At 38.4% G+C, this 26066-nt stretch overlaps 2 protein-coding genes across 10 annotated transcripts in view; one reads left to right on the top strand and one right to left on the bottom strand.

Annotated features, from left to right (window-relative positions):
• Positions 1 to 17318, top strand: part of TFG (trafficking from ER to golgi regulator) — a 33439-nt gene extending 16121 nt beyond the window's left edge. For 4 of the 9 annotated variants that reach the window (XM_073307436.2, XM_073307427.2, XM_073307447.2 and 1 more), the window contains 6 exons: positions 206 to 289; positions 2168 to 2314; positions 3668 to 3838; positions 7831 to 7971; positions 13567 to 13656; positions 16540 to 17318. In XM_073307436.2, coding sequence (XP_073163537.2) covers positions 206 to 289; positions 2168 to 2314; positions 3668 to 3838; positions 7831 to 7971; positions 13567 to 13656; positions 16540 to 16898 — 992 coding nt within the window. In that variant the 3' untranslated portion in view covers positions 16899 to 17318. The remainder of the gene's footprint in view (positions 1 to 205; positions 290 to 2167; positions 2315 to 3667; positions 3839 to 7830; positions 7972 to 13566; positions 13657 to 16539) is intronic. The other 5 variants (XM_073307494.2, XM_073307474.2, XM_073307456.2 and 2 more) reach the window with 5 other exon arrangements.
• A 729-nt stretch (positions 17319 to 18047) lies between these two features.
• ABI3BP (ABI family member 3 binding protein) overlaps positions 18048 to 26066 on the bottom strand; it is a 317415-nt gene continuing 309396 nt past the window's right edge. Inside the window, exons 54-55 of the mRNA XM_078851501.1 lie at positions 22510 to 22632; positions 18048 to 19444 (exon numbers count right to left, since the gene is read on the bottom strand). Coding sequence (XP_078707627.1) covers positions 19329 to 19444; positions 22510 to 22632 — 239 coding nt within the window. The 3' untranslated portion in view covers positions 18048 to 19328. The remainder of the gene's footprint in view (positions 19445 to 22509; positions 22633 to 26066) is intronic.

Genomic DNA, 26066 nt, shown 5'->3' with positions numbered 1-26066 from the left:
TTGTATTTGTCATGTACCATTGTATATGTAAATTGTAATGTAACATGTAAAATTTTTTTCTAGTTGCTTTAAAACGAAGTTTAACAAGTTATGATTAGTTTCTAGAAAGCAAACATCTTACTTTAAATGGGCATTTGAATTATAGATGGGCATTGGGACTTTTTGTGTTACTGTTCAATATTAACTATTTTTAAATTCTTTACAGATGGAGATCTTATAACAATTTTTGATAGCTCAGATCTTTCCTTCGCAATTCAGTGCAGTAGGATACTTAAACTGACATTGTTTGGTAAGTACAGATGTTTTGGGGATCTTCTTTATTTCTTTTAATTCAGGCAATAGGCTCTCTGTATGCTGGTGACATTTCCTTCCATGAAGGCTGTTTATAATTAAAAGGATGCCATACATTTAAAAATTACCTTGCTGCCTGAAATAGCTTTCCCTGTTGTTATAAGAGACATCTAAGCTTACAGAAACTACAGATTAGAAGGAGAAATATTTTTGCAGCTTTATTTAATTCATTTGGGAGAGCATTGTGTTTAGGGAATTTCATTGTTTTCCCCATACAGCCATTCACTTTCCTTGGTTTGTGTGGGTCTTCTAGACAGCAATGTAGGAGAGAAGCATTAGAAACAATAAAATGTGGTTATAAAACTACAAAAAGGGGGCTTCAGACAGGTATAAATCAGAAGGTTCTTAGCTCATTTTCTTGTTTAAAAAACTGAATAGATTTCAAGTTGACTGTGTCCTTTTAAGGAGCTGTTTTTCAGCCAATGGCCACTGTTCAAGCAACTAGTAGGCTTGATATATAGTACTCATACAGCAATTAGCATCCTCTGTCAAGAGACGTAATGAGTCCTTGAGCACTACTGTGGCACTGGCTTTGTGCATTCTGTCCTTTTGTTAATTTTATTGTGGAGCAGAAAGAGGGGAAATGTTTTCCATTTTGATTTGTGATAATTGTATTGTACCATGCACACACACTCGGGAAGTACAGTGGGAAATGAATTGAGCACAGAGGGCAGCCACTCTGGTGCTGGCAGTGCATATAGACCTTCTCTCTGCTTCCACTGTTAATAGGCCTTCTCTAGCGATGCCTCAGGCTTAAATTAAGAGGAAAAACTGTGGGACTGCAAGCATATGAAAAGAGTTTGAATCCAGAGGGTATATCGACACAGGGATAAAAGACCTGTGGGACAGCCATGGCTGGCCTGGATTGGCTGACTCGAGCTCATGGAGTTTGGGCTCGGACTGGAGCCTGAGCTCTGGGACCCTTCACCCTCACAGAGTTTTAGGGCTTGGGCTTCAGCCCGAGTCTGAACGTGTATGCAGCAATTGTTCAGCCTCAGAACGTGAGCCCAAGTCAGCTGACCACGGCTTTTTTATCCGTGTGTAGACATACACTAAGTGGACAGAAAAACATGAGAGAGTTGTGGTGGAAAATTTTTTTGTTCAAAAAGTACATTTTAAAGATTGTTTAAGCAAACCATTTCTTACATGTAGGTTCTTATCACAGCCTTTTTTGCACAGACATTAGAATATGTTAGTTTGTATTTTGTAAACTGTTCCTGACTCTCTTAAGGGACACTGTCAACTTAAACATGACTAAACATTTTTTTACCTGCTGTTTACAATTAACACTTAAATTGCTGCAACTGAAAGATCAGAAAAAATTTGATAACTGAAAAAGAATGAATTCTTGGTTGACCTAAGCATATTGCAGACTGGTGCATGCAAACTTCTCCATGCAGCTCTGGTAATATGCAATAAGGTGCCAAATTGGGTTGTGGTAAATGTGCATTTTGGACCCGTGTGAGATTATAGTCTGTTTTCACTCCTGATCTACAATGACTGTACAAAGAAAAGGAGTACTTGTGGCACCTCAGAGACTAACAAATTTGTTAGTCTCTGAGGTGCCACAAGTACTCCTTTTCTTTTTGCGAATACAGACTAACATGGCTGCTACTCTGAAAAATGACTGTACAAATACCTACAGTGCCTACAATACACTTGATTTTTAAACTCCCTCCACAAAAGAGAGAGAGAGAGGTTCTTCTTTATGCTTGACATCTAGGAATACTACTGTGTAAGAAAGTTGTTTAACCTGTGCCTGCACAAATGTTACTATGTTCCCTCAGAGTTCATTTCTTTAATTACTATTTTATAGTTAATGGGCAGCCAAGACCTCTAGAATCCAATCAGGTGAAATATCTCCGTCGAGAGCTGATAGAACTTCGCAACAAAGTGAATTGCTTGTTGGATTGTTTGGAACCACCTGCTGAACCAGGGCTTTCCACCAGCCTGCCTGAAAATGGTAGGTCAGGCATTTCTACTGTTAAAGAATTGTCTGAGTTAAACTGTGTGCTTTTACATCCAGCAAAAAAGGGAGTCTTGCCTACTAATTCTCTCAGTCTGCAGACTGCTCCTCAGTTGCTGATTTAGAAACTTAAATTGCTAGTGCCCTTCAGATAACTTACTTACTGTGCTTGTCTTAAAGTCTTTCAACTAGTAGGGGTATTGTACCAAGTTAAGAAACGTTGACTGACTTTAACTGGTTACTTTGAAGATAATCAAGTATTATCTTTCAGAGTACTCTTAAATATTATTTAGATCATTTAAACTCCCCTGTGAGCTAGGTAAGTAGTAATATGCTTATTTTGCAGATGGGAGGAGAGAGAGGAGTGGATGCTGGAAAGATAATGACTTACCTAATCATTGCTTGGAACCAAGTTTGGAACTCAAGAATCCCTGGCTTAGTCCTTTGCTTAATACTTTAGATAAAACTGCCTTTCTGATGCCTAAAAGATGTGATGTTCCTTAAATATGAAACAAAACAAATATTGATGTTTAAGCAGCAATTGTCAGGGTGCATGGCATTTTATGGGGATTAATAATCAAATGGGAGAAGTTGATTTGAAGCATCAGCTGCTAATCCCTAGAAAAGGATCTGAGCCTGAGTAGTTGCTCCATTTTTCCTTAATCGCAGCAATGTGTCTGACACATGGATTTTCTGGGGGTAGTGCAATTTCATTTTGATAAATACAAAGAATTGTACCTTACCAGTCAGCTTAACTGAATCCTCCTTTGAGGAATATAATAATACCCAATCAGAGACACAATAACACTTAATATATGGAACTCTCCTGACTGTTTTTCCTCTGTTGGGCAGCTTCATTGGGGGTTCTCTAGTTGTTGTCCTATGCTGGGACAATTTAGAAAAGCAGGCACTTACTGCAGGTGGGGGTAGAAGTCTTGGGATCTCAGGTTTTTTTTATTATTTGTATTACCGTACAGCCTAGGAGCCCCAGTCAGGAACCAGGAACCCATTATGCTCGGTACTGTACAAATAGAACAAAAATGATCCAAAGAGCTTACAGTCTAAATAAGTTAGTGTACTATCACATTCTGCTACAGAAGTGAGTTAAGACTGAACCAATTTCTATTGACCTCCGTAGCGGGTATGTAGATAAGCTTCATTCTCCAGTTATTCTGACGTCAACTTACAAGTTGTATGTGCAGTTTTTAAAATTTACTATGCAAATTATATACATGAGCAGCCATGGAACATCACTGGTTTCTTGTCACAGAATGGTACTTCAAATTGATACACCAATTAAAAATTCTTGAAAAGGCTTATGTAACAGAAACAAATCTATTGCTGTGTTAGTAGATGCTGTTGATGGTAGTGAAGAAAAACCTGCTGCTGCTGACTCTTCTGTCAAGCCATCTACTCAAGTTATAGCAGCAAGTATGTCTGCTTTTGATCCATTAAAAAATCAAGATGAAATCAGCAAAAATGTCATGTCAGCATTTGGGCTGACAGATGATCAGGTGTCGGGTAAGGATATATATTTTATTGAAAATAAAGCGCAAGAGATTTTCATTGTTGGCAGTTAAAACTTCAGTGTTATGAAATAAAGACTTCATAGTATGATTGTGTTAGGTTACTATTTCCAGTCAGTACTTTGTTTTTACAGAGTTCCATGATATGGTAGTTTTAAACTGCCTGGGTTGAATTGGCTTACAAATTCTGATGGAATATATGGAACAGATTTATATTGCATGACTTCTAGTTATGTGGAGAGCAAAAATAGCTTACAGTAATTTAAACTAAAACAATCAGCTTACTTTTAATAGAAAGTTTTGGGGCCTATACAAGTAAGTGGGCACAACTGTATTTAAATCCAAGGATTTGCACCTGCTTATGCAAGTTGAACTAAAGGCCTAAGGGTTTCGGTCTATTGATGTTACTTAAGTGAGGGGTTTAAACAAAAAAAATAAACCTCTTCCCTTTTTTTTCCGGATAAACTTTCCTCTTCTGCTTTCATTTATAGTGAGCTTTGAGTCAATTTCACTTTCAGAGTTTCTCGCGTTTGCACAAAAAGGCAATGTAGAGTGGTAAATACTGGTCAGAATTTAAAAAAAAACAACCAAACCTCCCCATTACTATTTTAAATAAACATTACTAATGATTATCCTTAATTTACAGCAGCACTAAATTTTGTTTAAAGGATTTAACAAAAGAAGCAATCATTTGCCAGTTTATTTGCTAAGCATCATTGTTAATCATAGCATTGTTACTAAATTAAGTCTTATGGTAATGGTACCTTCAGAGCTAGTACAGTATCAGTGCAAAAGTAGGACAGTACAGGTACTAAATACTGACTATACTTGATCATCACCTGCTTCAAACATGTCAGATGTTCTTGACATGAATACATATAATGTCATCTTAAATCCCCTATATGAAAACTAAGGTAACTTCAAGCAACCACACAACAGCATTGAAATCTGAAATTAGGCTGTCAGTCTACAGGTTTGTTTTCTGTATCTAGATTTTACAGCTCTGATGATACGTTATGTGGGATTATCCAAAGTGCTGAAATTGGGAGTAAAAGAGACTGAGAGCCAAGTGGCAACCTTGGCGCCAGATCCTATAAGGGCCACCACCTGCACTGAGTTTCATTGATTTAACTGCAAGTTGTGGGAGCTCAGTTTAGGCTTTTTAATTTGGAAATTCCGTGTTTTGTTGCCTCAGACATTTAATGTGGGTGCTCTAAATTCAAAACAGCTTAATATCTCCCATTTTTATATTTATTAAAGTGGCAATAAAACCTTTATCCATGCTTACTCAATCCTTTCTAAACTGTGATTTGATATGAAGTAAAATTGGAATCATATTCTTCTTATGCCCCCAAAAATTTGCCAAACTAAGACCCTCATTTCCTGTAAGCTCTGTAAGCTTCCATTTTAGAACTTTATTCATCACTTCATTAATCCTAACAAAAGGATATGTTAAGTCCTTCAGCAAAAGGATTTTTTAAAGACTCCTTCTGAACAAAGAAATAAGAGTGGAAATATTGACCATATTCATGTGCAGACTGCAGAGAACTCTGTTGTTTGTTAGAAACACAAGTGGACAGATACTGTTAAAACCAGACCTTCACATTAAGACCATTAACAGGATTCTATAAATGCTGGCATCCAGTAATTAATCTTTGATTTTAAAATAATAAAAAAAAGGTTAGCGGTGTTTCCATATAGTTGTAGATGCCTTATAGTAATTCATAAACGTCACTGATGCATACTGATTACTAGAAAACATGATCAACTGTTGCTATTTGCTGCCTGATCTTGCTGCAAAGCGTGTGTCCATGGCACGTGTTTTTGGCCAATGGGAATGTCTTGTACAAGCCTATTTTTTTCCTGTCAGGAGCAAGTACCAATCGTGTTCAATGTTAGCATATATGCTGTTTTTTTTTTCTTGTAGTGAGGATCAACTTTAGACGTTTTTAATTCAAGAATTGCATGAAAACATTGGAAAGAGATTTTAATTAGAAATAAAATTAGAGAATTACATTATGGTAAAGGTGGTGAGCCATTGTACAGCTGCAGTCTTAAAAATGGTAGCTTAGACGTATCTCATGAACTGGCTTTGTATGAACAACTGAAATGATTGACTTCTTTCCACTAATATAACTAGCTAAGAACTCTTCAGAGTTGCTTTTCTGTCCTCGGATAAAGGTGATACTATAGCATTACAAAGCCTTAATCTTAACATTACAGTGCAGCTTGCAAACTTCTGCTTGCTTGGCGCACAACTCTTTTTTTGATTGATTAAACATCTTTGCAAGAAAAGAAGCCACTCGTAATTAGGTTTGGAAGGATTAGATTTTTATCGGTAAATATCAGTAAACATAGATTTCACCGTATACACACAAACCGATTTTAAAAAAAAAATTAGGCAAAGTAAGAAAAATGCTGTTTGAGCACTTAGAGTCAAAATCCAGTGACTTAGACTTTTTGAATTAGGCTAGTTACAAATGGACTAGGGAATGAATAGTTAAATATCCTTAAATCAACAAATCATTTTTTTAATATTGTAGATTTTGACATGGGACAATGACAATTTGTGATTTTAATGGTTTATAAATCTTTAACTTTTTGAAGGTCAGTCATTAAATTGTCTGACCCTCCTGTAATTTCATGCAACTGTGAAAATATAAATAGATAAAAATCTAAAAAAAAAATTTAAAAATAAACATTATCAGTTGAAAATATAAAAAAAAAAATCTGCCAGGCTTTTTGATAATGTATTATGTTAGAACAATGTACTACATTTTTGATATAGTAGGCAAAAAAATATACTAAAAATGAGCATGCAGTCTTATCTGTAAGTCTGTTGAACTTTGGCTCTCAAAACTGTTGCTAAATTTCTGTATAATGTAAATCACTTTAAAGTTACAAGTTACTTTTTCTCTTGAGCAGCCTTGTGAGCTGGGTAGGTATTCCATGGGATAGGTTCTTACTGTTACTATAAAAATATTCATTATAAAATACTTTGCTAGCCATATTGGAATAAATGTTGAGACATTATATTTGAATGGTCTTATCGTGCTTTTTGTCTAGATGGCGGGGAAGCTATCTTCTTAATAAAAATTAGAAAAATTTCCCTGCTCTTGCTGGGGGCAGTGGAAAAAATGAAAGCTTCTGATGTATATAGGGCTGGCAGAGCAAAAGACATTCTCATTACCAAAGCTGTGCTGATACCACTACATAAACAAGGAAGCCAGCAGAAGGGGACACCTTTGTTTCAAATTTTTAAAACTGTGGAATGTGAAAATAAAACTGAAAAATACTTACCACATTTGTGTCAGTGGAAGCGTATTGTAGGAGTGCCTTTAAGACACAGCAAATATTTATGGTTTAGGTCCCAGTCCTGCAAACGCTTAGGCATGTGCTTAACGTTAAGCTCCTTAAGGAGTCGCTTTGAAGTTAGTGGCATTACTCATGCTTTGGGTTGGTAGGATTAGGGCATTAGTTTGCAGGCCTCAGATCAACATGTACATAATTATACGTTACGCTTTTTCAGTTGAGTATTCCAGAACGTTTTACAGACTTAAAATATCCAGAAATCACCGAGTCTTTGTAACTTCAGATTGTTCATTAGCATCCAAGTGACCATTTTCCCCACTATATATTTTTCAAAATTGCCATGGCAGGTAATTATTTTCAAACAGAAACCCGCTATATCCTGGCCAAAAGAGTCTTTAGAATACTGTAAACAAATAAACCCCTCCAATCAAACACATATTTACCCTAGGAAATCATGGAAAATCACTCCAGCAGTTATTTTCCAAGTAGACTGGGTTTTGAATTTAGATGGCATATACTGTGCCGTGAAGTAGAGTTTTTAAACTTTTTCAAATGTAAAGCTGTGAAAAACTGGAAAGTATTTGATGCAGAAAAGACATTATGTTAAGTTTAAGGTTATCAAATCTTTTTGCTTTTTTTATTTCCCATGCTTACTATATTCTCTTGCTCCCCCAGGACCACCCAGTGCCCCTGTAGAAGAACGTTCAGGAACACCTGATAGCATTGCTTCCTCCTCTTCTGCAGCCCATCCACCTGGGGTTCAGCCACAGCAGCCAGCATATGCAGGAACTCAGCCACCAACTGGTCAGATAGAAGGTGAGCAGTATCTTCTCGTCATGAAAATTGCAGTCAGACTTCAATAATTGAGGACTGTCACGTTTTACATTAAGAGGTTACATTAGAACTTCAAATTGCACATCTAATACTATATATGAATAGGAATCTTATAAGGAATATCAGATTCTAAAGGCCACGATTCTCCCCATCAGAATAAATTTTATAAAAGATTCAATATTAAAACAGTAGATGGTGCTGTAGCTTTGTCTTAAAAGCCAGATGGTACTGAAAAATAATAAAAATTACTGTAGTACTTTAGTAGTAAAATTAGTGCAGATGTAAATGTCATTGTAAAAATTGACAGGAATGCTAGCCATTCCAGATGTCACATTAGAACTGTTTGAAAGTCTAACATGTACATATTATTTTACGTGCTGTAATGTGTCACTTACTTTAACAGTAAATACGGGGGAATCTGTTAGAAGTGCTGGTCTGCATACTATAAAGTAAGCAATTATACACTATGTGCAAATTATGTCATTTAGTGCATGTTCCTTAGATGACAGACCAATTTACTCTCCTGTTCAAAAATCCAGGCCAGCTCCGCTGTTAATGCTCTAATATACACTGTATAATACTATATGGCTCTGTCACAGATAGAGTATTGTAATGGCCTTCATAATACCTACCAATAATTCTCCCAATCTGGTTCAGAATCATGTAGCCATTGTGACAGTTCGTAGTTGTTGTTTTCTTGCTGACTTTCTTCAAATGCCTTACTTAGATCTTACTTTAAAAATTCCATTTAAGATCCATGCTTTCAAAGCCCTTCCTCGTACCATGTGCCCTTCTTTTTGTGATTTGACTTCTTAATATTCACGTGCTTGAAGTCTCCATTATATTCAAGTTCTTTTTGTTTTACGTTGTCACTTGCAAAAACACTGACACGCCAAACATGCATGTCATCCCTTTGGATAACATCCTATTTCAGGAAGGACCCGCTGTGCTACCTCTACTAAATTTTAAGGTGCAGCTGAAAGATCTTTCTCTAGTACACCTCTACTCCGATATAATGCGGTCCTCGGGAACCAAAAAATCTTACCGTCTTATAGGTGAGACCGCGTTATATCGGGGTAGGGAGAGGGAGCTGCTCCCCGCCCCAGCCCGCCTCCACTCCGCCCCCACTCCTCCCCTGAGCGCGTCGCTACCACTCTGCTCCTCTCCCCACCCCCCTTTCAGGCTTGCCGCGCCAATCAGCTGTTTGGCGCAGGGAGGTGGGGGGAGAAGCGGAGTGGCGGGGCGCGCTCGTGGGAGGAGGCGGAGGCAAGCTGGAATGGTGGGGGGCGCAGAGGAACCACTTGTGGTAACACGAATTCGGCTGTAACGAGGTAAAGCAGCCCCGCTCCCCGGATTGCTGCTTTACCACATCATATCCAAATTTGGGTTATATTGGACTGCATTATATCGGGGTAGAGGTGTATTCTTAATTTGATTTTTTTTTTTTTTAACTTGTGAGGCAGAATTGCATCCCTGTTTTGCTTTCTGTACTGAATATTGCAATCTACAGATCAGTGTTCAGCAGGTGCGTGTATCGAATACTAAAGAAGTTGATGAAGGTAACCCAATATCATGTGGCTAGCAAGGAAGATTTTAGGACTCAAATATGTAAGGTACCTGTAGAACCATTGAGAGACCTCAGTAAACTTGAAATTGGCTGATAAGAGGCAAGTGCTCATAATATAATTACAAAGTGTCAGATTGTAAACAATGTAACAAAATATATTAATATATGCTGTTTATTAATATTAAGCAAATATTAACACTTTGAGCTGCTGACTTGGATTCAGTTTTTTATATATATTCTTTAGAACTTAAGTGGAAGTAAAATAATTCTGTAAGTTGCATTTAATACTTTTAGTGTGTTCCCTATTTAACACTTTTGGCTCCTGGGACTTGTGCTGTAGATGCTTTTGGACACTAGCAATTTTAGGTCTTTGTTGGCAGCCAGAAAATGTCACTGAAAAGTAAGCATTGTAACTTTGAGCTGCTAACAACTTATTTTGTCAGCAGTTCTGTGGGAAAGGAAGTCAAATGGACAAAAACAAGGTGTGGGTTTTTACATGTTGACTGTTAAAAATAGAATTAAGTAACAAGGTAAAGGTTTTAAACTGCTAATACAGGTCTGGAACTGTTGAGTCATTTGCCCGTGTCAAGTGAGTGAAAAATCACTCACTGACATGTTGGAGAGAGGCAGAAAACACAATGAAAACTGCACCACAAATCCTGGGTTTTCCCACGAAAGGTAATTGGTCCACAGTGAGAATAGCTTTTAAAACAATGTAGCATGGTTTAGAAGTATGTGGAACACACGTTCTTGGTATCATTTACCAAAATTAAATGGAGACCAATACAAGGGTTTGTGTTCGTTAAACTACTCATATATATCTTTTACATCTTTTTTTACAGACCTATTTATATTTCATTACATATAGAAGAGTTAAAATAAAAAACTGGAGTTTTCTGTAAGTCCTTTCTTGCCTCTCCCAAATTCTCCTATTTCATTGAATGGAGGTGATTTTATTTTCCTCACATAATTTTATTTTCAAAATAGGATTTTAGTTGGTTTGGTCACTGGAAAGAGGTTAGAGATCACAGCTATTGCACTTTTGGTCATCACAAATATTAGTGTGTACTGTTGCTCATTCCTTGATGCATAAAGAAGGAGCCTTGTCCACTTGCAAATAATGGTCACTCGCTTTATTGCTCATATTTATTTTATTTCCAATATAAATGTTAGATTGATGGGAGTGGAAGCTTTGAATATTTTCTACTTTCAAAAACTGAGTTACTTTTATTGGGGGTGGTGTTGTATTATTCAGTTTCTTTCCAACTAAGCATAGTAAGAATTTTTTCCTTTTGTTTATGTTCTTCTTTCCTACAACAGGGCACTAAATGCTTCAGTTGTAGACTAATTGGAAGCATTGTTTCAGTTTAAACCACCATCTCTTGTTGGTTGGTTGTTTGTTTGTTATATCTCTGAATTGCTCTATCACATTTAATTGCATCAGTTTCATCAGTCTACATTTGTCATGTCCTCTGTACCTGAAATATTGAAGTAGTTTAGTCATTCTTGTACATCAAATGGACTCTAACATAGGATTCTTTTGGGTGCTGAGACATGAATGATTTATGAGTTACTGATTTCTAGTCATTCCTTATTTTCTTACTGGAAATTTTCATTAAGCATTTTGTTGATTTCAACTAAGATTCATTTAAACTCACTGTTTATGTGGATGTGGCAGCATTTCAGTGGTGAGTAAAGTGAATCCTGCACTAATAGATCGTAAGTCTGTAAAGCACTTCAGGATCTTCCTGGCTGATAGGTGCTATACAATAAAGATATTATTCGTGTGCCAGGTTTAGTCTAAAGTAACATGAAACAGCTGTCTCTGAACTTCAGAAAATCTGTAACAAATGCAGGAACTGTTAAACTGTAGAATGCTTAACTTGTTAGTGTTTTCATTTGTGCTGTGCAACACTTGGCTTTGTATTATTCAGTGCACTTTGCTTTCAGGCTGGTCATAGTAGGACGTTCCTATAGCTTCAGTAATTATATGCCCACACTAGGATCTTTACCTTACTAGTTTCATTTGTGATTTGTAGAAACAAGACACCAGTAGCAAATTTCATAGAGAGATACTTCTTATGCAGCAGTTTTTCTTGAGGTCAAATACTCCTTGCTGATTCCTCTCGAGTCCCATCCCTGTTAATCCAGTACATTTTCTGTTGACAGAACAGGTGATAAGCCTCCTCATACTTCTCACCAAGGTGTCTCAACCTTGGAGGGACCACTTTAGAGGCGAGACCTTATTTTCCATGTCCATTCAATTTGTGGCTTTCCCAGTGGTTGCATTTCTGGTATGGTCACTTGTAACTGTACAGACACAACCAGCTTCCTTCAAGTGGCCTAGCAAACAGCAGTCTGATAGGAAAGGCTTTCAATAATTACATCTAGGGCTTGATCTGAAATGGTGATAGAGGTGAGTCAGTCTCTCTCTCTCTCCAGTGCCTTCATCAAATACCCTAGTTAGTATTCTTATCTTTTTACATGTCTCCTATTGTTCCCAACTAAATTTTTTTTTGAAGTTTCTTGGACTGAGACAAGAAAAAATGCTTTTAAGTTCCTCAGTTGTAACTTCTAATGATTGATGACAGGTTTAACCTATTTTTCCCCATTCCCCATCAACATGACTGGTGTAGGAGCCTTTTTGGAGAATGGGATGGGGGAGAGGCCTCATGAGTGAGAGGGCTCCCAATTAGAAGGTATTTTAAGGGTCTCTAAGAGGGAATGTTGCTCATAGAAGAAGATAGAAGCTTTCTTCCTAGTGGCAACTACCACAACATGACAGAACCACTTCCTCAAGCTTCCCTCCCTAGATGAGCTTTTTACTTTGGCTTATGGCTCAGTGCTCATGTTTCTAAAGGTCTGTCTTTCTACTATCCACTTTTTAAAAGATGGCCAGTACATTCTTCTGTCATTTCTCTTATGAGTCTTTTCTCCTGCTATGTGTATTATCTTACTTGATGTAATCCTGAGTGGAGCTGGGAGCAGCTCGGAAGGCACAGAAATTAATAATTTTGCTGCTTTTTCAGTTTCCCTCAGATTTTTGCAGCAGAAATAGTAAATGGCACACTAACACGTGGTGGACATAGTGCTGTCAGCATGTCTGCCAAAGCTAAGCCAAACATGAGGCTTCGCAGCCACGCCTTGGTTTCTTACTTTGCATAGTATTTGTACAGTGGAGGAGAATTGAAAAGTAGACCCCTCAAGCTCAACAGGGCACAGACCAAGGAAAGTCTGATTCAGTGTTCAATAGCAGATCTAAAAAAAAAAAGGAAAGCAAACACTAATGTGCAATGTTAGCCTAAGAAAACTGAAATACAGCACTGAACTTAGCAAATAAAAATATTAAAATGGAACTCCGCATCGTATGTGTATAGCTTTCTTTAAAAGCGTATACCCTGGGCCTCTTGGAAAACCTGGCTTATAGCAAGCCGAATATGCTAAAAGATGTCTGGAATATGAGATTAGAGTGAATAATGTACCATTCTCCTTAGAAAACTGCCCGTAGAACACATTTTAGAACTGTGGTATAAACAGGCAGTCATTGGAGATTTAAAGAGGAAAACACCCTTGTTTTTTTTTAAGCCCCGTTTATTAAGATCCTTTAATAAACAATAAAAATATCACTAGCCCTGAGCTAAACCATGGTTAATTAGGGCACATGATACTTGTTGCATCACAGCCCCTCCAAAACCCACAATCTGTTAAGAAAAAGCTTGTGTTTACTGGGCTTTGCAGATTAAATAAAATGTACTACTACTTAGACCAATATTGTGGGACTTGTACAGACAAGTGCCTTCTGGTAGAGGGAACCTTGTAACTAACCCTTATGTGGAAGCATTCTACAATCTCTTGTCGTAATTCCGTGTTTTTAAAAATGTGCTATAGGATGGGCTCTTTGAGACCCAAATTGCTTCTTAACCATTGGCCCCCAGACCATTGTGTATGATGTCAGGTTTTGGCCTCAGGTACTGTGTTCCTTTACTAAAAAACGTGTTTTTAATTCATAGGCCAGATGTATCAACAGTACCAACAGGCCGGTTATCCTGCTCAGCAGCCACAAGTTCAGCCTCAGCAACAATATGGTGTGCAGTATCCAGGTAAGCCGCTGCTGCTCTCAAATTTCTGTGTAGGTACGCAATATGATCACTAAATTTTTCGTAGTGCCAAAGTATTAATTTCACTTTGTACTTGAGTGGCAGTGCAAGGTGCTGAGCATCCGTCACTTCCATTGACGTCAGTGGGATTAGAGGGCAGTCAGCAGCTCCTTAATTTGTCAGTATTTCTGTTCTCCTAGCACTAACTGTAGATATGTAAAGTTTATCCTGATGTTTGATTTCCTAACATTCAATGCTACTCGATTCTGAACTAGAGAGGATTTTTCAGGGTTACCCAACAGAATGCCTTGTTACAAAGGCAGACAAATGGAAAGAGAATCGTAAGGAGTTAAGAAGCTGTCTCAAGGCAGTGTTTTTAGTTCTGTTGAAAAAAAGATGAAGTACTCCACTCTGATGCCATTGAACCCAGTAAATTGTACAAGAAAATGCCTCAACCTCTCAATACCTTGCAAATCAAATACAGCATGCAAAGTAAGGCTTTCCCATTCCTTTACATTTGGTGTGAACCCTGGATTGTAGCAGTTCTTCTGTATTTATCTAAACTGTCACCCAAAAGAAACTAGTTTCCGGGACTGATTTAAAAAAACTGTAGAAGTCAATAGTACTTGAACTTAACGATCACTGTTTTTTGTTTTCTGTCAGCAGAACACTTTAATGCTGTGACCTTGTGCTACATGATTGAGGGCATGAAACTGAAGAAAAAGCTAGGCTTCTACATGGCCTCCAAATGAAAAAATATTAGGGTTACTTTCAGTTCAAAGACATGGAAAAAGGGAACTTTGAATTTCCTTTTAAATGGCACAATATCTAATAATTGATCCTAGTAATAATTCAGTTTATTCAACTATTTAGTTACTGTGACAGTAATCAATAAAGGTATTTATTCATCCTTTTAGATACTGCAGAGTGACACTGCTCTGATCCTGTAACCCTATAAAAAGTTTAATAAAGGCCAATAGACAAATATCAGTATAAACATCTCTGCCAGTTGTTTTTAAACTTACATTGCAGGAAATTGGCACAGTGTAAATTCAGTGTACGTGTCCTTAGTGTTTAATCACATACCAAGTTTTTATCTCACGCAAAAAACGCAAACCTTTGCAGAACGCTTACAAAGGAATAGGAATTGTTTGTTTATGTATAGATGAAGCTAGAAACTTGTGTAGCAAAGTGCACTAATTTGAAGAGTTTCTATTACTTTCAATAATAGACTGTTTATCCTTTGCATAACTGGTAAGCGAGCCTTGAAAACTTCAAACATGGAGGTTTGTTCTCAGTGTGTCATCTTTTTCCACCTCTCAGCACTCTGCTAAGCTGTGGTTGACTGCTCTGTGCAGACCCCTCCTCCCCACTACAAAATGCATGATTTGAAGACAGTGTCAGACCTCCTGAAACCTAATTTCAGCAGACGTAGGAGGGTCTGTCTGATGCTTTCTAGTCTTGAGATTTGAATGGTTCTTCTAGTTTCCAAGCTAGTTTTACTTATCCTTAATAATAACACAATAGCAGATTCATCTGGTATTCTACTGGAAGAGTTTCTATGAAGGTTTGGCATATTGTGGGAGTTCTACTTTCTCAAACTCCACAACTTTCTAAAAGTGTCAGTGAAACAAAACAAAAAATTGGAAACCTCAAATTGCAATGAGCTATTTTTCTAAAGAGATTTATTTTCAAGCTTGGATTAATCTGTCAAGGTAGGGCTCCTCATAAATAAACTCTTCACAGATAGTAGTCAAGGTAGATCTATACCTTTTCCCTCTGTAGCTTTCATTCCTTGATCCTCATCAAAGGGATTGGACTTGCTTGGACCTCCATCTACCTCCTTTCAAGCACCACTTCCCCTAAGAGTGGGTGTATAGTTCCCACTTGCCTCTTCTGGCAGATGGGCTTGGCACAGTGCTGACTTTTGGTCATGCCAATGAAAATGGAACCTTTAAAAGGTTTGTTTCATGAGTAAATTTTGAGTCCAGTATCAGGGTGAGTTCAAAATTTACTCCAATGCATTCTTCAGTCCTTATTTTCTATCTTCAGGGATGTGCTTTTTTAATGATTCTTATATCTGGTGTTTAATGCTGACAGGATTCCAGTCAATGGAGAGATTTCATTGCAAGTAGCTGCAGGTGTGTTTCATGATAGAGATAAAAGTAGCTATCACTTTATAGCAGGATTTTTGTTGTTTATATCTCCCGTCTGAGAAATTCCCAGGGAAGCTGCTTTTACATAAATCACATTTGGGACATAGTAAACTGATGCCAGCAGCAGTTGCACCTTAAGAAGTGCTTTCACATTTGTTTAGCTTATGAATACTAAAAGCTGTGAACCAAACAAAACACTAGGCAATGAATTTAGGTGTGAATTCAGTGCAAGTATTCTGCACTGACATACGATCTACTTACTGAATGAAACAAAGTTAAAGCACCTGTCCCAAATGAACTGTTGCCTTTCAGTGTACATTTGAGCCCTTTAAATTCCTTCATAATGTGAAAACCCAGAGTCTGTATACTATTCTCCTCTTGTTTCTCAAATAGAAACCTTAGGAATAATTATCACTATAAAACCTATAATCAGGGTTGTGTCTTTCAGCCTAAATGTGAAAGCTTTATTTTGCCCTGAATTAAAAACTCTTTCCTATTACTAGAGAGTGTTCTATTTTAGCACACCACAGACAGACAAGAAAAACTGCTGTTCATTACCATCCAGCTGTGTGCACTGTCCGTTGCATATCTCAACCCTCCAGGTTCTTTATTGTGCTTATTAGCGATCACTCAGATATCTCTGTTTATAAGGAAATAATCACTTTCTCAAAGTAAATATGCTGCTTTATTTTCAACTAAATATATTGCTGTGTTTGTTTTGTCTTTCTAGCAGGCTACAGCCAGCAGCCTGCTCCTCAACAAGGACAGCAGTTCCAAGGATACAGTCAGCAGCCATCACAGGCTCCAGCTCCTGGCTTTCCTGCTCAGCCTCAGCAGCAGTACCAGGCAAGCTCCTACCCACCACAGAACTATACTACACAAGCCTCCCAGCCTGCTAATTATAACGTGGCCCCTGCTTCCCAAGCTGCAATGGCTCCAAGCCAGCCAGGCGCATATCAACCAAGGCCAGGTTTCACACCACCCCCTGGAAGTACTATAACTCCCCCTCCAGGTGGGCCTAACCCATACGCACGTAACCGTCCTCCCTTTGCTCAGGGCTATACTCAGCCAGGACCTGGTTACCGCTAAGGAAGCTCAGCTGCTGAATGACACAGGTAAATACAAGCAGCTATTTACTACTACTACATCCCAACAGATTCCAATATTTAAAATTGGTATTAATGTTCCAAAACGATAAGTCAGAGCATTCGTTCAGTGTTGTTGGAACAAAAGACCAAATAAATCTTATTTCCTGCTTTAAACTATATCTGCTTCCTACTTAGATTTTGGGTTTTTGGAAACACTTCCTAAATGTTTGTAAGGTGATTGACATTCTAGCTTGCCTTGTCTGAAGGAAATTAAAATGCTAGTTGGAAATTTAGCCCACTTATCTGGCTTGTTTTTACTAATAACATGATGTACTAAATTAGACCCACTCTGGAATTAAAACTAGGTATTATGTATAAACTGTAACATTCACATTGAAAGCTAATAAAAATATTGAATCCAGTACTTGTTCTTTAATTATTAAGCACATTTCTTTTTACATGCGTACCTGACAGACTACAAACTATTCTTGCCAGGCCTTAAGGGAAAGGATAATCTTTTTTTAAAAACGTAGTTACCTGCGACACAGACCGGGTAAGTGTTACAAATGCAGACCGCTTTTGCACATGTTATATTCAGGACGAACTCTTGTCACAGATTACCAAATCATGTTAGTTTTCACTGCGTTAATACAGTTCACGTTGAGGGACATAACTGTCATTCAGGGGAAACTTTGACTTGATAGAAACGTTTTGGTGTTTATATTCCTTGTTTTGCCTGGAAACATTATTTTTTTTAACCACAAACCTTTTGCCAGCCAGAGCAACTTGGAGAGAGTAATTCTACAAACTTCTGAGTCCAGAAAAAAACAAGTCATGCCTGTAACAAAACCCAATATTCTTCGGTTGACAGGCACAGGCAAGTATGTAGCGCATCAGTTACAAGGAAAAAGAGTTTAAAGAGCTGTGCAGACCTAATGGAAATATTTCAAGAAACCCTGATACTTCACTTTCTTCTTGCTATAGTGATGGTTCATTCAGAAAAGGATTGACAGAGTAGGTGAGAGACGCATGTAATGTATCCTCTTCTGTTGATTGATAGAAGGCTGCCAGTTTGGTGCTACCTTTCACCCACCATTTTGTCTCAATATACAACACTTGAGTAGAAAACCAATCTATATAAAACAACTTTAAATGATTAAAAAACATTTTATTAGAGTACAGTGTACCTGCAATGTACTTTTTAAGGCATTTTCTACACATGACGTATTTCTTTGGTGTTCCTGTTCATACCTTTATTCATTGTATTAGAAACACCCTGCTTAAAAAAAAAACCCATCTCTTTATTTAGTTCATAAATGTTCAAGCAATACAACATCTAGCATTTTGGGAGGGGAAGAAAGGGTAAGTAGTTTTTAATGGAACTACTGTAAAAGTAATTCTGAAAAAAATAACTCTACTTTTCCCCTTGTCCCACAACAACAATTCTGTGAAACAGCTTTTTTTTATTTAATAAAGCAAACCTGATTATGCTGTAAAGACTGGTATTGTGAGCATATCCTCCTACACCTTATTAAATTCTGTGGTGCTATACATTTGGCCTGCAAAGTAGTTCATCAATACTTCAGAAAACCCACTGCAGTAGAGGCAGATTTGACTTCTGTTCCCCATGCACAGTGCCCACCTGAAAGCTGGATTAAGTAAAAGTACTATTCAGCAACTGTGTTTAGGGACACAGACTATAATTTTAACCACATCAACAGGCATGGTTTCTCATATTGAGTTTCTTGGTGACAGAATCTACACTTCTGTCATAGAGTTGAAACTATGGTTGCATTTTTTAAACATTAAAATTGCTTTCTTGGGGTTAACGCATTTAAAATACAACAAGCTTTCTTCCAATTTTGGCAAGAGCACAAATTGTCTGTTTAGCTGTAAGGGGATTTCATCTGAGTATAAAGTACAGAAGTCAGTTTGAGAGCTTTCCCCATATATTTAAATTAGAAATTGCCAGAGACTTTACAGAATTATCTTGACAGGTAGCATAGGACACTATATACTTCAGTAACAGTGAATATCTAAAATTAAATGTATACTGCAGTTTCATGATCAACTTTGCCATAACTCCCTCAAAATATTTGTTACAACACTGTGATAAATAATATACAAACTGTATCTTTTAAAATACCATATAAACTGTACCTTGATACCCAGAATATAGGGAGCCAGCTTCCCCAGACTTTATCCTATGACGTGCTTATCTTGCTTTGTGGTAAAATGGAGTAACTATAGTAAGCAGTCTATGCTATGAAACACACTTAATGCAGTATTGTCATTAGACTTTTATAAACTTTATACATGGGTAAACATGTTTAAATGACAGGAAGACCATAAACATTTCCATCTCTGAACTTGTTCAGGGTAGGGGCAGGGTAGCGATAGACCTTCTTTCATTTTTAAGTTCATGTAGCAGCTACCATTTACCAGGTATTGAAGTTCCACACTCGTACCAATGAACGTAGGTAATATGGGTCTCTCCACCTATTTTTCCAAACTTGACAGGTTCCTGGCGAACTGCTCTGAAAAAGCCTGATAAACAGTGAGGAAAGGCTTAGTACAGGGTGGGGAGAAAAAGACACTACCTTTCAAAGGTGCTCTTGATTCTCATAGGGAGTTTATCTGACTTCAGAAGCTCAGTGGAAAGTTCAGCTCTTACCAACTGCCTGAATACTGCAAGCTGAATTTAGACACATACCATAGCAAATAAAAGAAAAGGAGTACTTGTGACACCTTAGAGACTAACCAATTTATTTGAGCATGAGCTTTCGTGAGCTACAGCTCACTTCATGGGATGCATCTGATGAAGTGAGCTGTAGCTCACGAAAGCTCATGCTCAAATAAATTGGTTAGTCTCTAAGGTGCCACAAGTACTCCTGTTCTTTTTGCGAATACAGACTAACACGGCTGTTACTCTGAAACCATAGCAAATAAGAGACAATAGTTTGTCCAGCAGCACATAATAATAATCCATTCTGGACAAGTTGCGGGGGAGAAGAGGTCATTCAGAGGTGGTTGGGGTGGCAAGGCTTGTCTTCTCTGGGGCCTCCCTATCCAGAATACGCAGGGAGAGTAGGCAGGAAGTAGAGAATTCTCTGTCTCTATGTTGCCACTGAAAGTGCTTGTGGGGGGCATGGGTGAGGAGGGAAGAATGTCTCTCATCCCTCCCTTTTGGATATATGAAGCCCTCAAGGCATACAGCAGCCATGTGCAGGGGGTGCTGTGCTGCCCTGCCCTATAATAGAGGCATGTCTGAACTGTATTCCAGATGCTGTGGGGTTTGCCAGTATTGGGGATCAGGAAGGAATTTTCCCTGGGGCAAGAATGACAAGGGATACAGTTGGTGGATTTTTTTCCCCACTTTTCTTGCAGTATCCTGGAAGCCTGGTGTGAGGTTAATGAGGAGTAAGGACAGAGTTTAAAAGTTGAGAGAGTGGAATTTCATTGCAGCTAGCATCTAATGCCTGTGAAGGTGCCAGCTCCCAGAGGTAAACACACCCAGGAGATTATTAGGGAACCCTATGAGCCTGGAAGAAGATGGGGGAGGCTTTCATATGTCCCCTCAATTCCTCTTGCAAGGGGATGGCGAGAGGATTCTGATTGGGTTGAACCCTAGTGGGTAGACTGAAAAGGGCCAGCACAGAATAGTGGTTATTTGGCACCACCCACAGAAATGCCTCCTGTTGGGGAGAGTGGGACAAAGTTAAAAGTTGCAGCCTTCTGCTTTAAAAGTGAGCAGCTGCTGAAATTGGTTTTACTTCTGGAGAAGAACGGCCAGTAATGTTAACACTGGGAAAAATCCAAGTTAGCTTTTAACATAGCAACTTCAAGTGAAATGCATACTGAACTTGTCTTGTGGAAACTTCTCTAAATATGATCTTTCTGAAGATTTAACAGCTGAGGTATAAACTGTTAAGCTCAATACCTGAAGGCAAACATTAATTCTGTTTTTGTAAGCTTACCAGATACTGTACTTGTGTATAAATGCTTTTAAAAACTAAATCTGGCATTTCTGAGCTTTACTGGCTTGACAATGCCAGCTTGAATACAAACAAACTTATTTATGTGCTCTCAGGAAGGCAATTGCAAGAGGTTCAGATTTATTCTTTTTGGACATAACAGTTCAATTCTGGGGATTTTATTAGTGTTTAGGGCTTAATATGTGCTTTTAATGTGGAAAGCACCTAAAACATTAAGGCCTGGTCTATACTCTGATTTTGTGCTGGTATAAATACCTCAGTTTTTTTACAACATAGACGTGCAACCCGTAATGCGGATGCCTTATGCTGATATAGCTTATTCCAGTTCCCTATAGAGGAAGGGTAATAAGGTATACCAGAGGACTACAGACACCCTATGATCCGTTGTAGTGCTTTAATTACACTGGCATACCTGAATCTTTTCTGTGTAAACAAGGCCAGGTCTACACTTAGGAGAGCTTTGCTGGCATAGCTACTCTGGCAAAGATTTTCAAGTGCATCAAAAGTGCAGTTTGGCCAGTTGAACTGCATCTGCACATGAGGCTTTCGCTGGTACAGACAGCTATGTCAGTGACAAATCACACCTCACCGTAGCTATGCTGGCAAAAGTCTGAGGTATAGAGTCTCAACTCTTTGTGAGGTTGGTATTGGTAACTAAGGCTTAATTATCCCCATTTTACGGATGACAAATCTGGGGAAGAGAGATTAAGTCACTTGTCCAAGGCTATGCCTCAAGTTCAAAGTTGTGATTAGAAAACAGTTCAAGACATCTAGTCCATGCACAGCTGCTTCTCAGGATTCTAGGCATCTGATTTGAATTGCAGTGTATGTACTGAATTAGTGCAGTAGGAATTCCCTCCCCACAATTAATTTTTCCTTTCCAGTTTGTCTTTCGTTATTATCACTAAGCAAAGCTATATAATGCACAACTCTGCTGATTTATAGCACTTTAAAACCAACCATGCCAGCGTGACCATAAAGTTACAGACTGGCAGGAAGGCTAAGACAATGGTTTTCTTTAAAGGCTTTTAATGTGTAACACTGATGAAAAAAACGTTAGTAAGAGCTCTCTCATATTTTAAACTTTCCATCTACCACTATACTAGTTACAATTTCCCTCTATCACAATACTGTTCATCATCAAACCACACCATGCTGCCCGAGATGGAAATACACAACATTAGCTCTGTTATGCAAAATAATGGATGAAATTGAGGCAGAGCACAGAATTCAGTGTCAGAGCCACAATTAGAACTCGGAAGCTCCTGATGCTGTCCCACACTCAGATCATGCTTCTGTCCCCACAAGTGAAGAGCACGTCAAAGGGCTTTCCTTTTCAGGATAAAAGGTTGCATCACTCTTACACGGTCTAACTCCCAGGTGGCTGATAACTGTAGGTTGGCTAATCCTTAATGGTTTTGGGGGCATGTGGTGGAATAGCATCATGCCCAGGCACGAAGGATAGTTTTGATCTGGGAAGATAGCTAAATTTGGGACTCTACCCTGTCTAACTCAGACTGGGTATTAGCCTGAAAGCCATCAGCAGGAGAAAAATCAGACCAAGGGGTTGGGGGAGATGTGGAGAGTTTTGTTACAAGTACAGTCTTTAGAACTTACCATCTTTGGTTGGTAACTGGTCTGGAAAAACTTGCTGCCCTGTCCGTCCATCTAAAAATGAGTCCACAAATTGACAATGATCTTCTCCATGTCCCCTCTCGTCTCCTATGTTGTAAAATTGTCCTGAAAATGGAAAGAAAATATGAGGAAAACTCTTTGAAGAACAACAACATCAAAGCTTTTGTTAGTTCCTTTGTAGTTGAGCAGGTGTTGAGTTCCAGTATTCATTTTGTCTCAATATTAAGTCTGATGCTGCCCCCAATTAAGATCTAACTCTGTTTTTACAGCATTGTGTAAATGCCCAAACACAATGCCAATTAATGAAAAAGGCAACACTTTTGTTTGACAAAAGCACAAATTTCCATGTTTTTTCCTCCTGACATTAGTATATTTTATATAACATCAGTGCTGATCTGATCCTGCTTCTGTTTGCCAGAAACTGGGAATGGGCAACAGGGGATGGATCACTTGAGGATTACGTTTTCTATTCATTCCCTCTGGGGCACCTGGCATTGACCACTGTCAGAAGACAGGACAGTGTGCTAGATGGACCTTTGGTCTGACCCAGTATGGCCATTCTTAAGTTCTATTGAAAAAGCAATCCAATATTACTCCAGAGAAATTCTTATAGGCCACATCTAACACATAGCAGGCCAGATTCTTCAAGCCTGCTCTCCATTTTTGTGCTTACAATGTGTGTATAATTCACATTCTAGAGATGACTAAATAGCTAATATGTACCCACTCATGCATTAGGTGAGAAGCATGAGAAAAAACACCAAGCTAACTCTTACTGGACCTATAGAAAAAATATTTTCAGATAAATGAATCATTGCTTCATTAATGCTCTCCTACATATTATTCTTAAAATGAGCAAAGATTGATAACATAAAACATCCAATCAATGCATCCGATGAAGTGGGCTGTAGCCCATGAAAGCTTATGCTCAAATAAATTGGTTAGTCTCTAAGGTGCCACAAGTCCTCCTTTTCTTTTTGCGAATACAGACTAACACGGCTGCTACTCTGAAACCAATAAAACATCCAAAGAGCTTAAGGGCTAAATCCTGGTTCCCTTAAACTCAATGATTAGGTTCAAGTTTACAGGTAAAATCCTCCCAAACAAGGACCAACAATTTATCAATGTCTTCCCAAATGAAAGATAAACAATCTTGCTGCATCAGAATAGATCTAAATGTTGACTCTGTGCAGAGGCAGGATACAAACAAAAGCTCCCTTTGGAGGAAATGCCTTGCCAAAATGTTCATCTCTGGTTGACTAGTCTTTGTGCATGAAATTTTGCTATTCCTTTTGAAATATACCAAAGAAGTCCACCGCAGTAGCATTTCACTTCAGAAAGGGGAACTACACGACAATGAGGAAGCCAGTTAAACGGAAATTAAAAGATACAGTCACAAAAGTGAAATGCCTGCAAGCTGCACAGAAACTTTTTAAAATCATCATAATAGAGGTTCAAATTAAATGTATACCCCAAATCAAAAAACATAGTAAGAACAAAGTGCCACCCTGGCTAAACAACAGAGTAAAAGGTTAGAAGCAAAAATAAATCCTTTAAAAAGTGGAAGTTAAATCCTATTGAGGAAAATAGAAAGGAGCATAAACTCTGGCAAGTGAAGTAAAATTAGGTAGATCAAAAAAGAATTTGAAGAGCAACTAGCCAAAGATTTAAAAACTAATAGCAAATTTTTTTTTAAGTACCTCAGAAGCAGGAAGCCTGCTAAACAACCAGTGGGGCCACTGGCCACTCGAGGTAGTAAAGGAGCTCTCAAGGAAGATTAGAGCATTGCAGAGAAGCTAAATCAATTCTTTGCACTCACGGCAGAGGATGTGAGAGAGATTACCTTACCTGACCCGACCCATTTTTTTTTACGTGACAAATCTGAGTAACTGTTTCAGATTGAGATGTCAACAGAGGAGGTTTTGGAACAAACTGCTAAATTAAACAGCAATAAGTCACCAGGACCAGATGGCATTCACCCAAGAGTTCTGAAGGAACTCGTATATGAAATTGCAGAACTCCTAACTGTGGTTTGTAACCCATCATTTAAATCAGCTTCTGTTCAGATGACTGGAGGATGGCTAATGTGACACCAATTTTAAAAAAAGGCTCCACAGGTGATCTTGGCTATTACAGGCTGGTAAACCTGACTGCAGTACCTGGCACGCTGGTTGAAACTATAGTAAAGAACAGAATGATCAGACACAGATTAACAAGATTTACTGGGGAAGAGTCAACACAGCTTTTGTAAAAGGAAATCATTCCTCGCCAATCTATTATAATTCTTTGAGGGGGTCAACAAACATGTGGACAAGGGTGATCCAGTGGAGATATTGTACTTGGACTTTTGACAGGGTCTCCCACAAAATGCTCTTAAGCAAAGTAAGCAGTCATGGGATAAGAGGGAAGGTTCTCTCATGGATCGGTAACTGCTTAAAAGACAGAAAACAAAGGGAGGAGTAAATGGTCAGTTCTCAGAAAGGACAGAGGTAAATAGTGGGGTCCCCCAGGGGGCCAGTGCTTTTCAACATGTTTATAAGTGATCTGGAAAAAGCAATAAACAGCAAGATGGCAAAATTTGCAGATGACACAAAATTACTCAAGATACACCGTACCCTTGCTACAATGTGCGTCTATATAGTGTGAATTCACGTATAAAGTGCTCGCGGCCATGGATCCCAAATGTAATTACTTTAATTGGAATTCATTTTAAGACAGTCCCCATGTTAACACGGTGCCGCACATGGATCCCAAATCCCGCGTTCTAGCGAGGGTCTGGTGTAGTTAAGTCCAGAGCAGACTCCAAAGAGTTACAAAGGGAACTCACAAAAGTGGGTGACTGGGCAACTAAAATGGCAGATGAAATTCAATGTTGATAAATGCAAAGTACAGCACATTGGAAAACATAATCCTATCTATCCATACAAAATGATGGGGTCTACCTTAGCTGTTACCATTCAAGAAAGAGATCTTGGAGTCATTCTGGATAGTTCTCTGAAAATATCAGCTCAGAATGCAGCAGCAGTCAAAAAAGCGAATAATGTTATCTGAGGAGAAGTTAAAAAGACTGTGACTTTTCAGCCTGGAAAAGACACGAGTAAGAGGGGATATGATAGAGTCTATAAAATCATGACAGGTGTGGAGAAAGTGAATAAGGAGTTGTTACTCCTTCATATAAAACAAGAACCAGGGGGGTCACCCACTGAAATTAATAGACAACAGATTTAAAACAAACAAAAGGAAGTACTTCTTCACATAACATACAGTCAACCTGTGGAACTCTTTGCCAGGGGATGTTGTGAAGGCCAAAACTATAGTAGGGGTCAAAAAAGAATTATGTAAGTCCATGGCAGATAGGTCCATCAATGGCTAGTAGCCAAGATGGTCAGGGATGCATCCCCATGGTCTGGGTGTCCCTAAACCTCTGTTTGCCAGAAGCTAGCAGTGGATGACAGGTTGGATCACTCAATGATTACCTGTTTTGTTCATTCTCTGAAGCATCTGGCACAGGCCACTGTCAGAAGACAGGATAGTGGGCT

The sequence above is a fragment of the Lepidochelys kempii genome, chromosome 1, assembly GCF_965140285.1.
Source record: "Lepidochelys kempii isolate rLepKem1 chromosome 1, rLepKem1.hap1, whole genome shotgun sequence".
NCBI lineage: Eukaryota > Metazoa > Chordata > Testudines > Cheloniidae > Lepidochelys > Lepidochelys kempii.
This window is presented reverse-complemented; position numbering and strand designations above follow the sequence as displayed.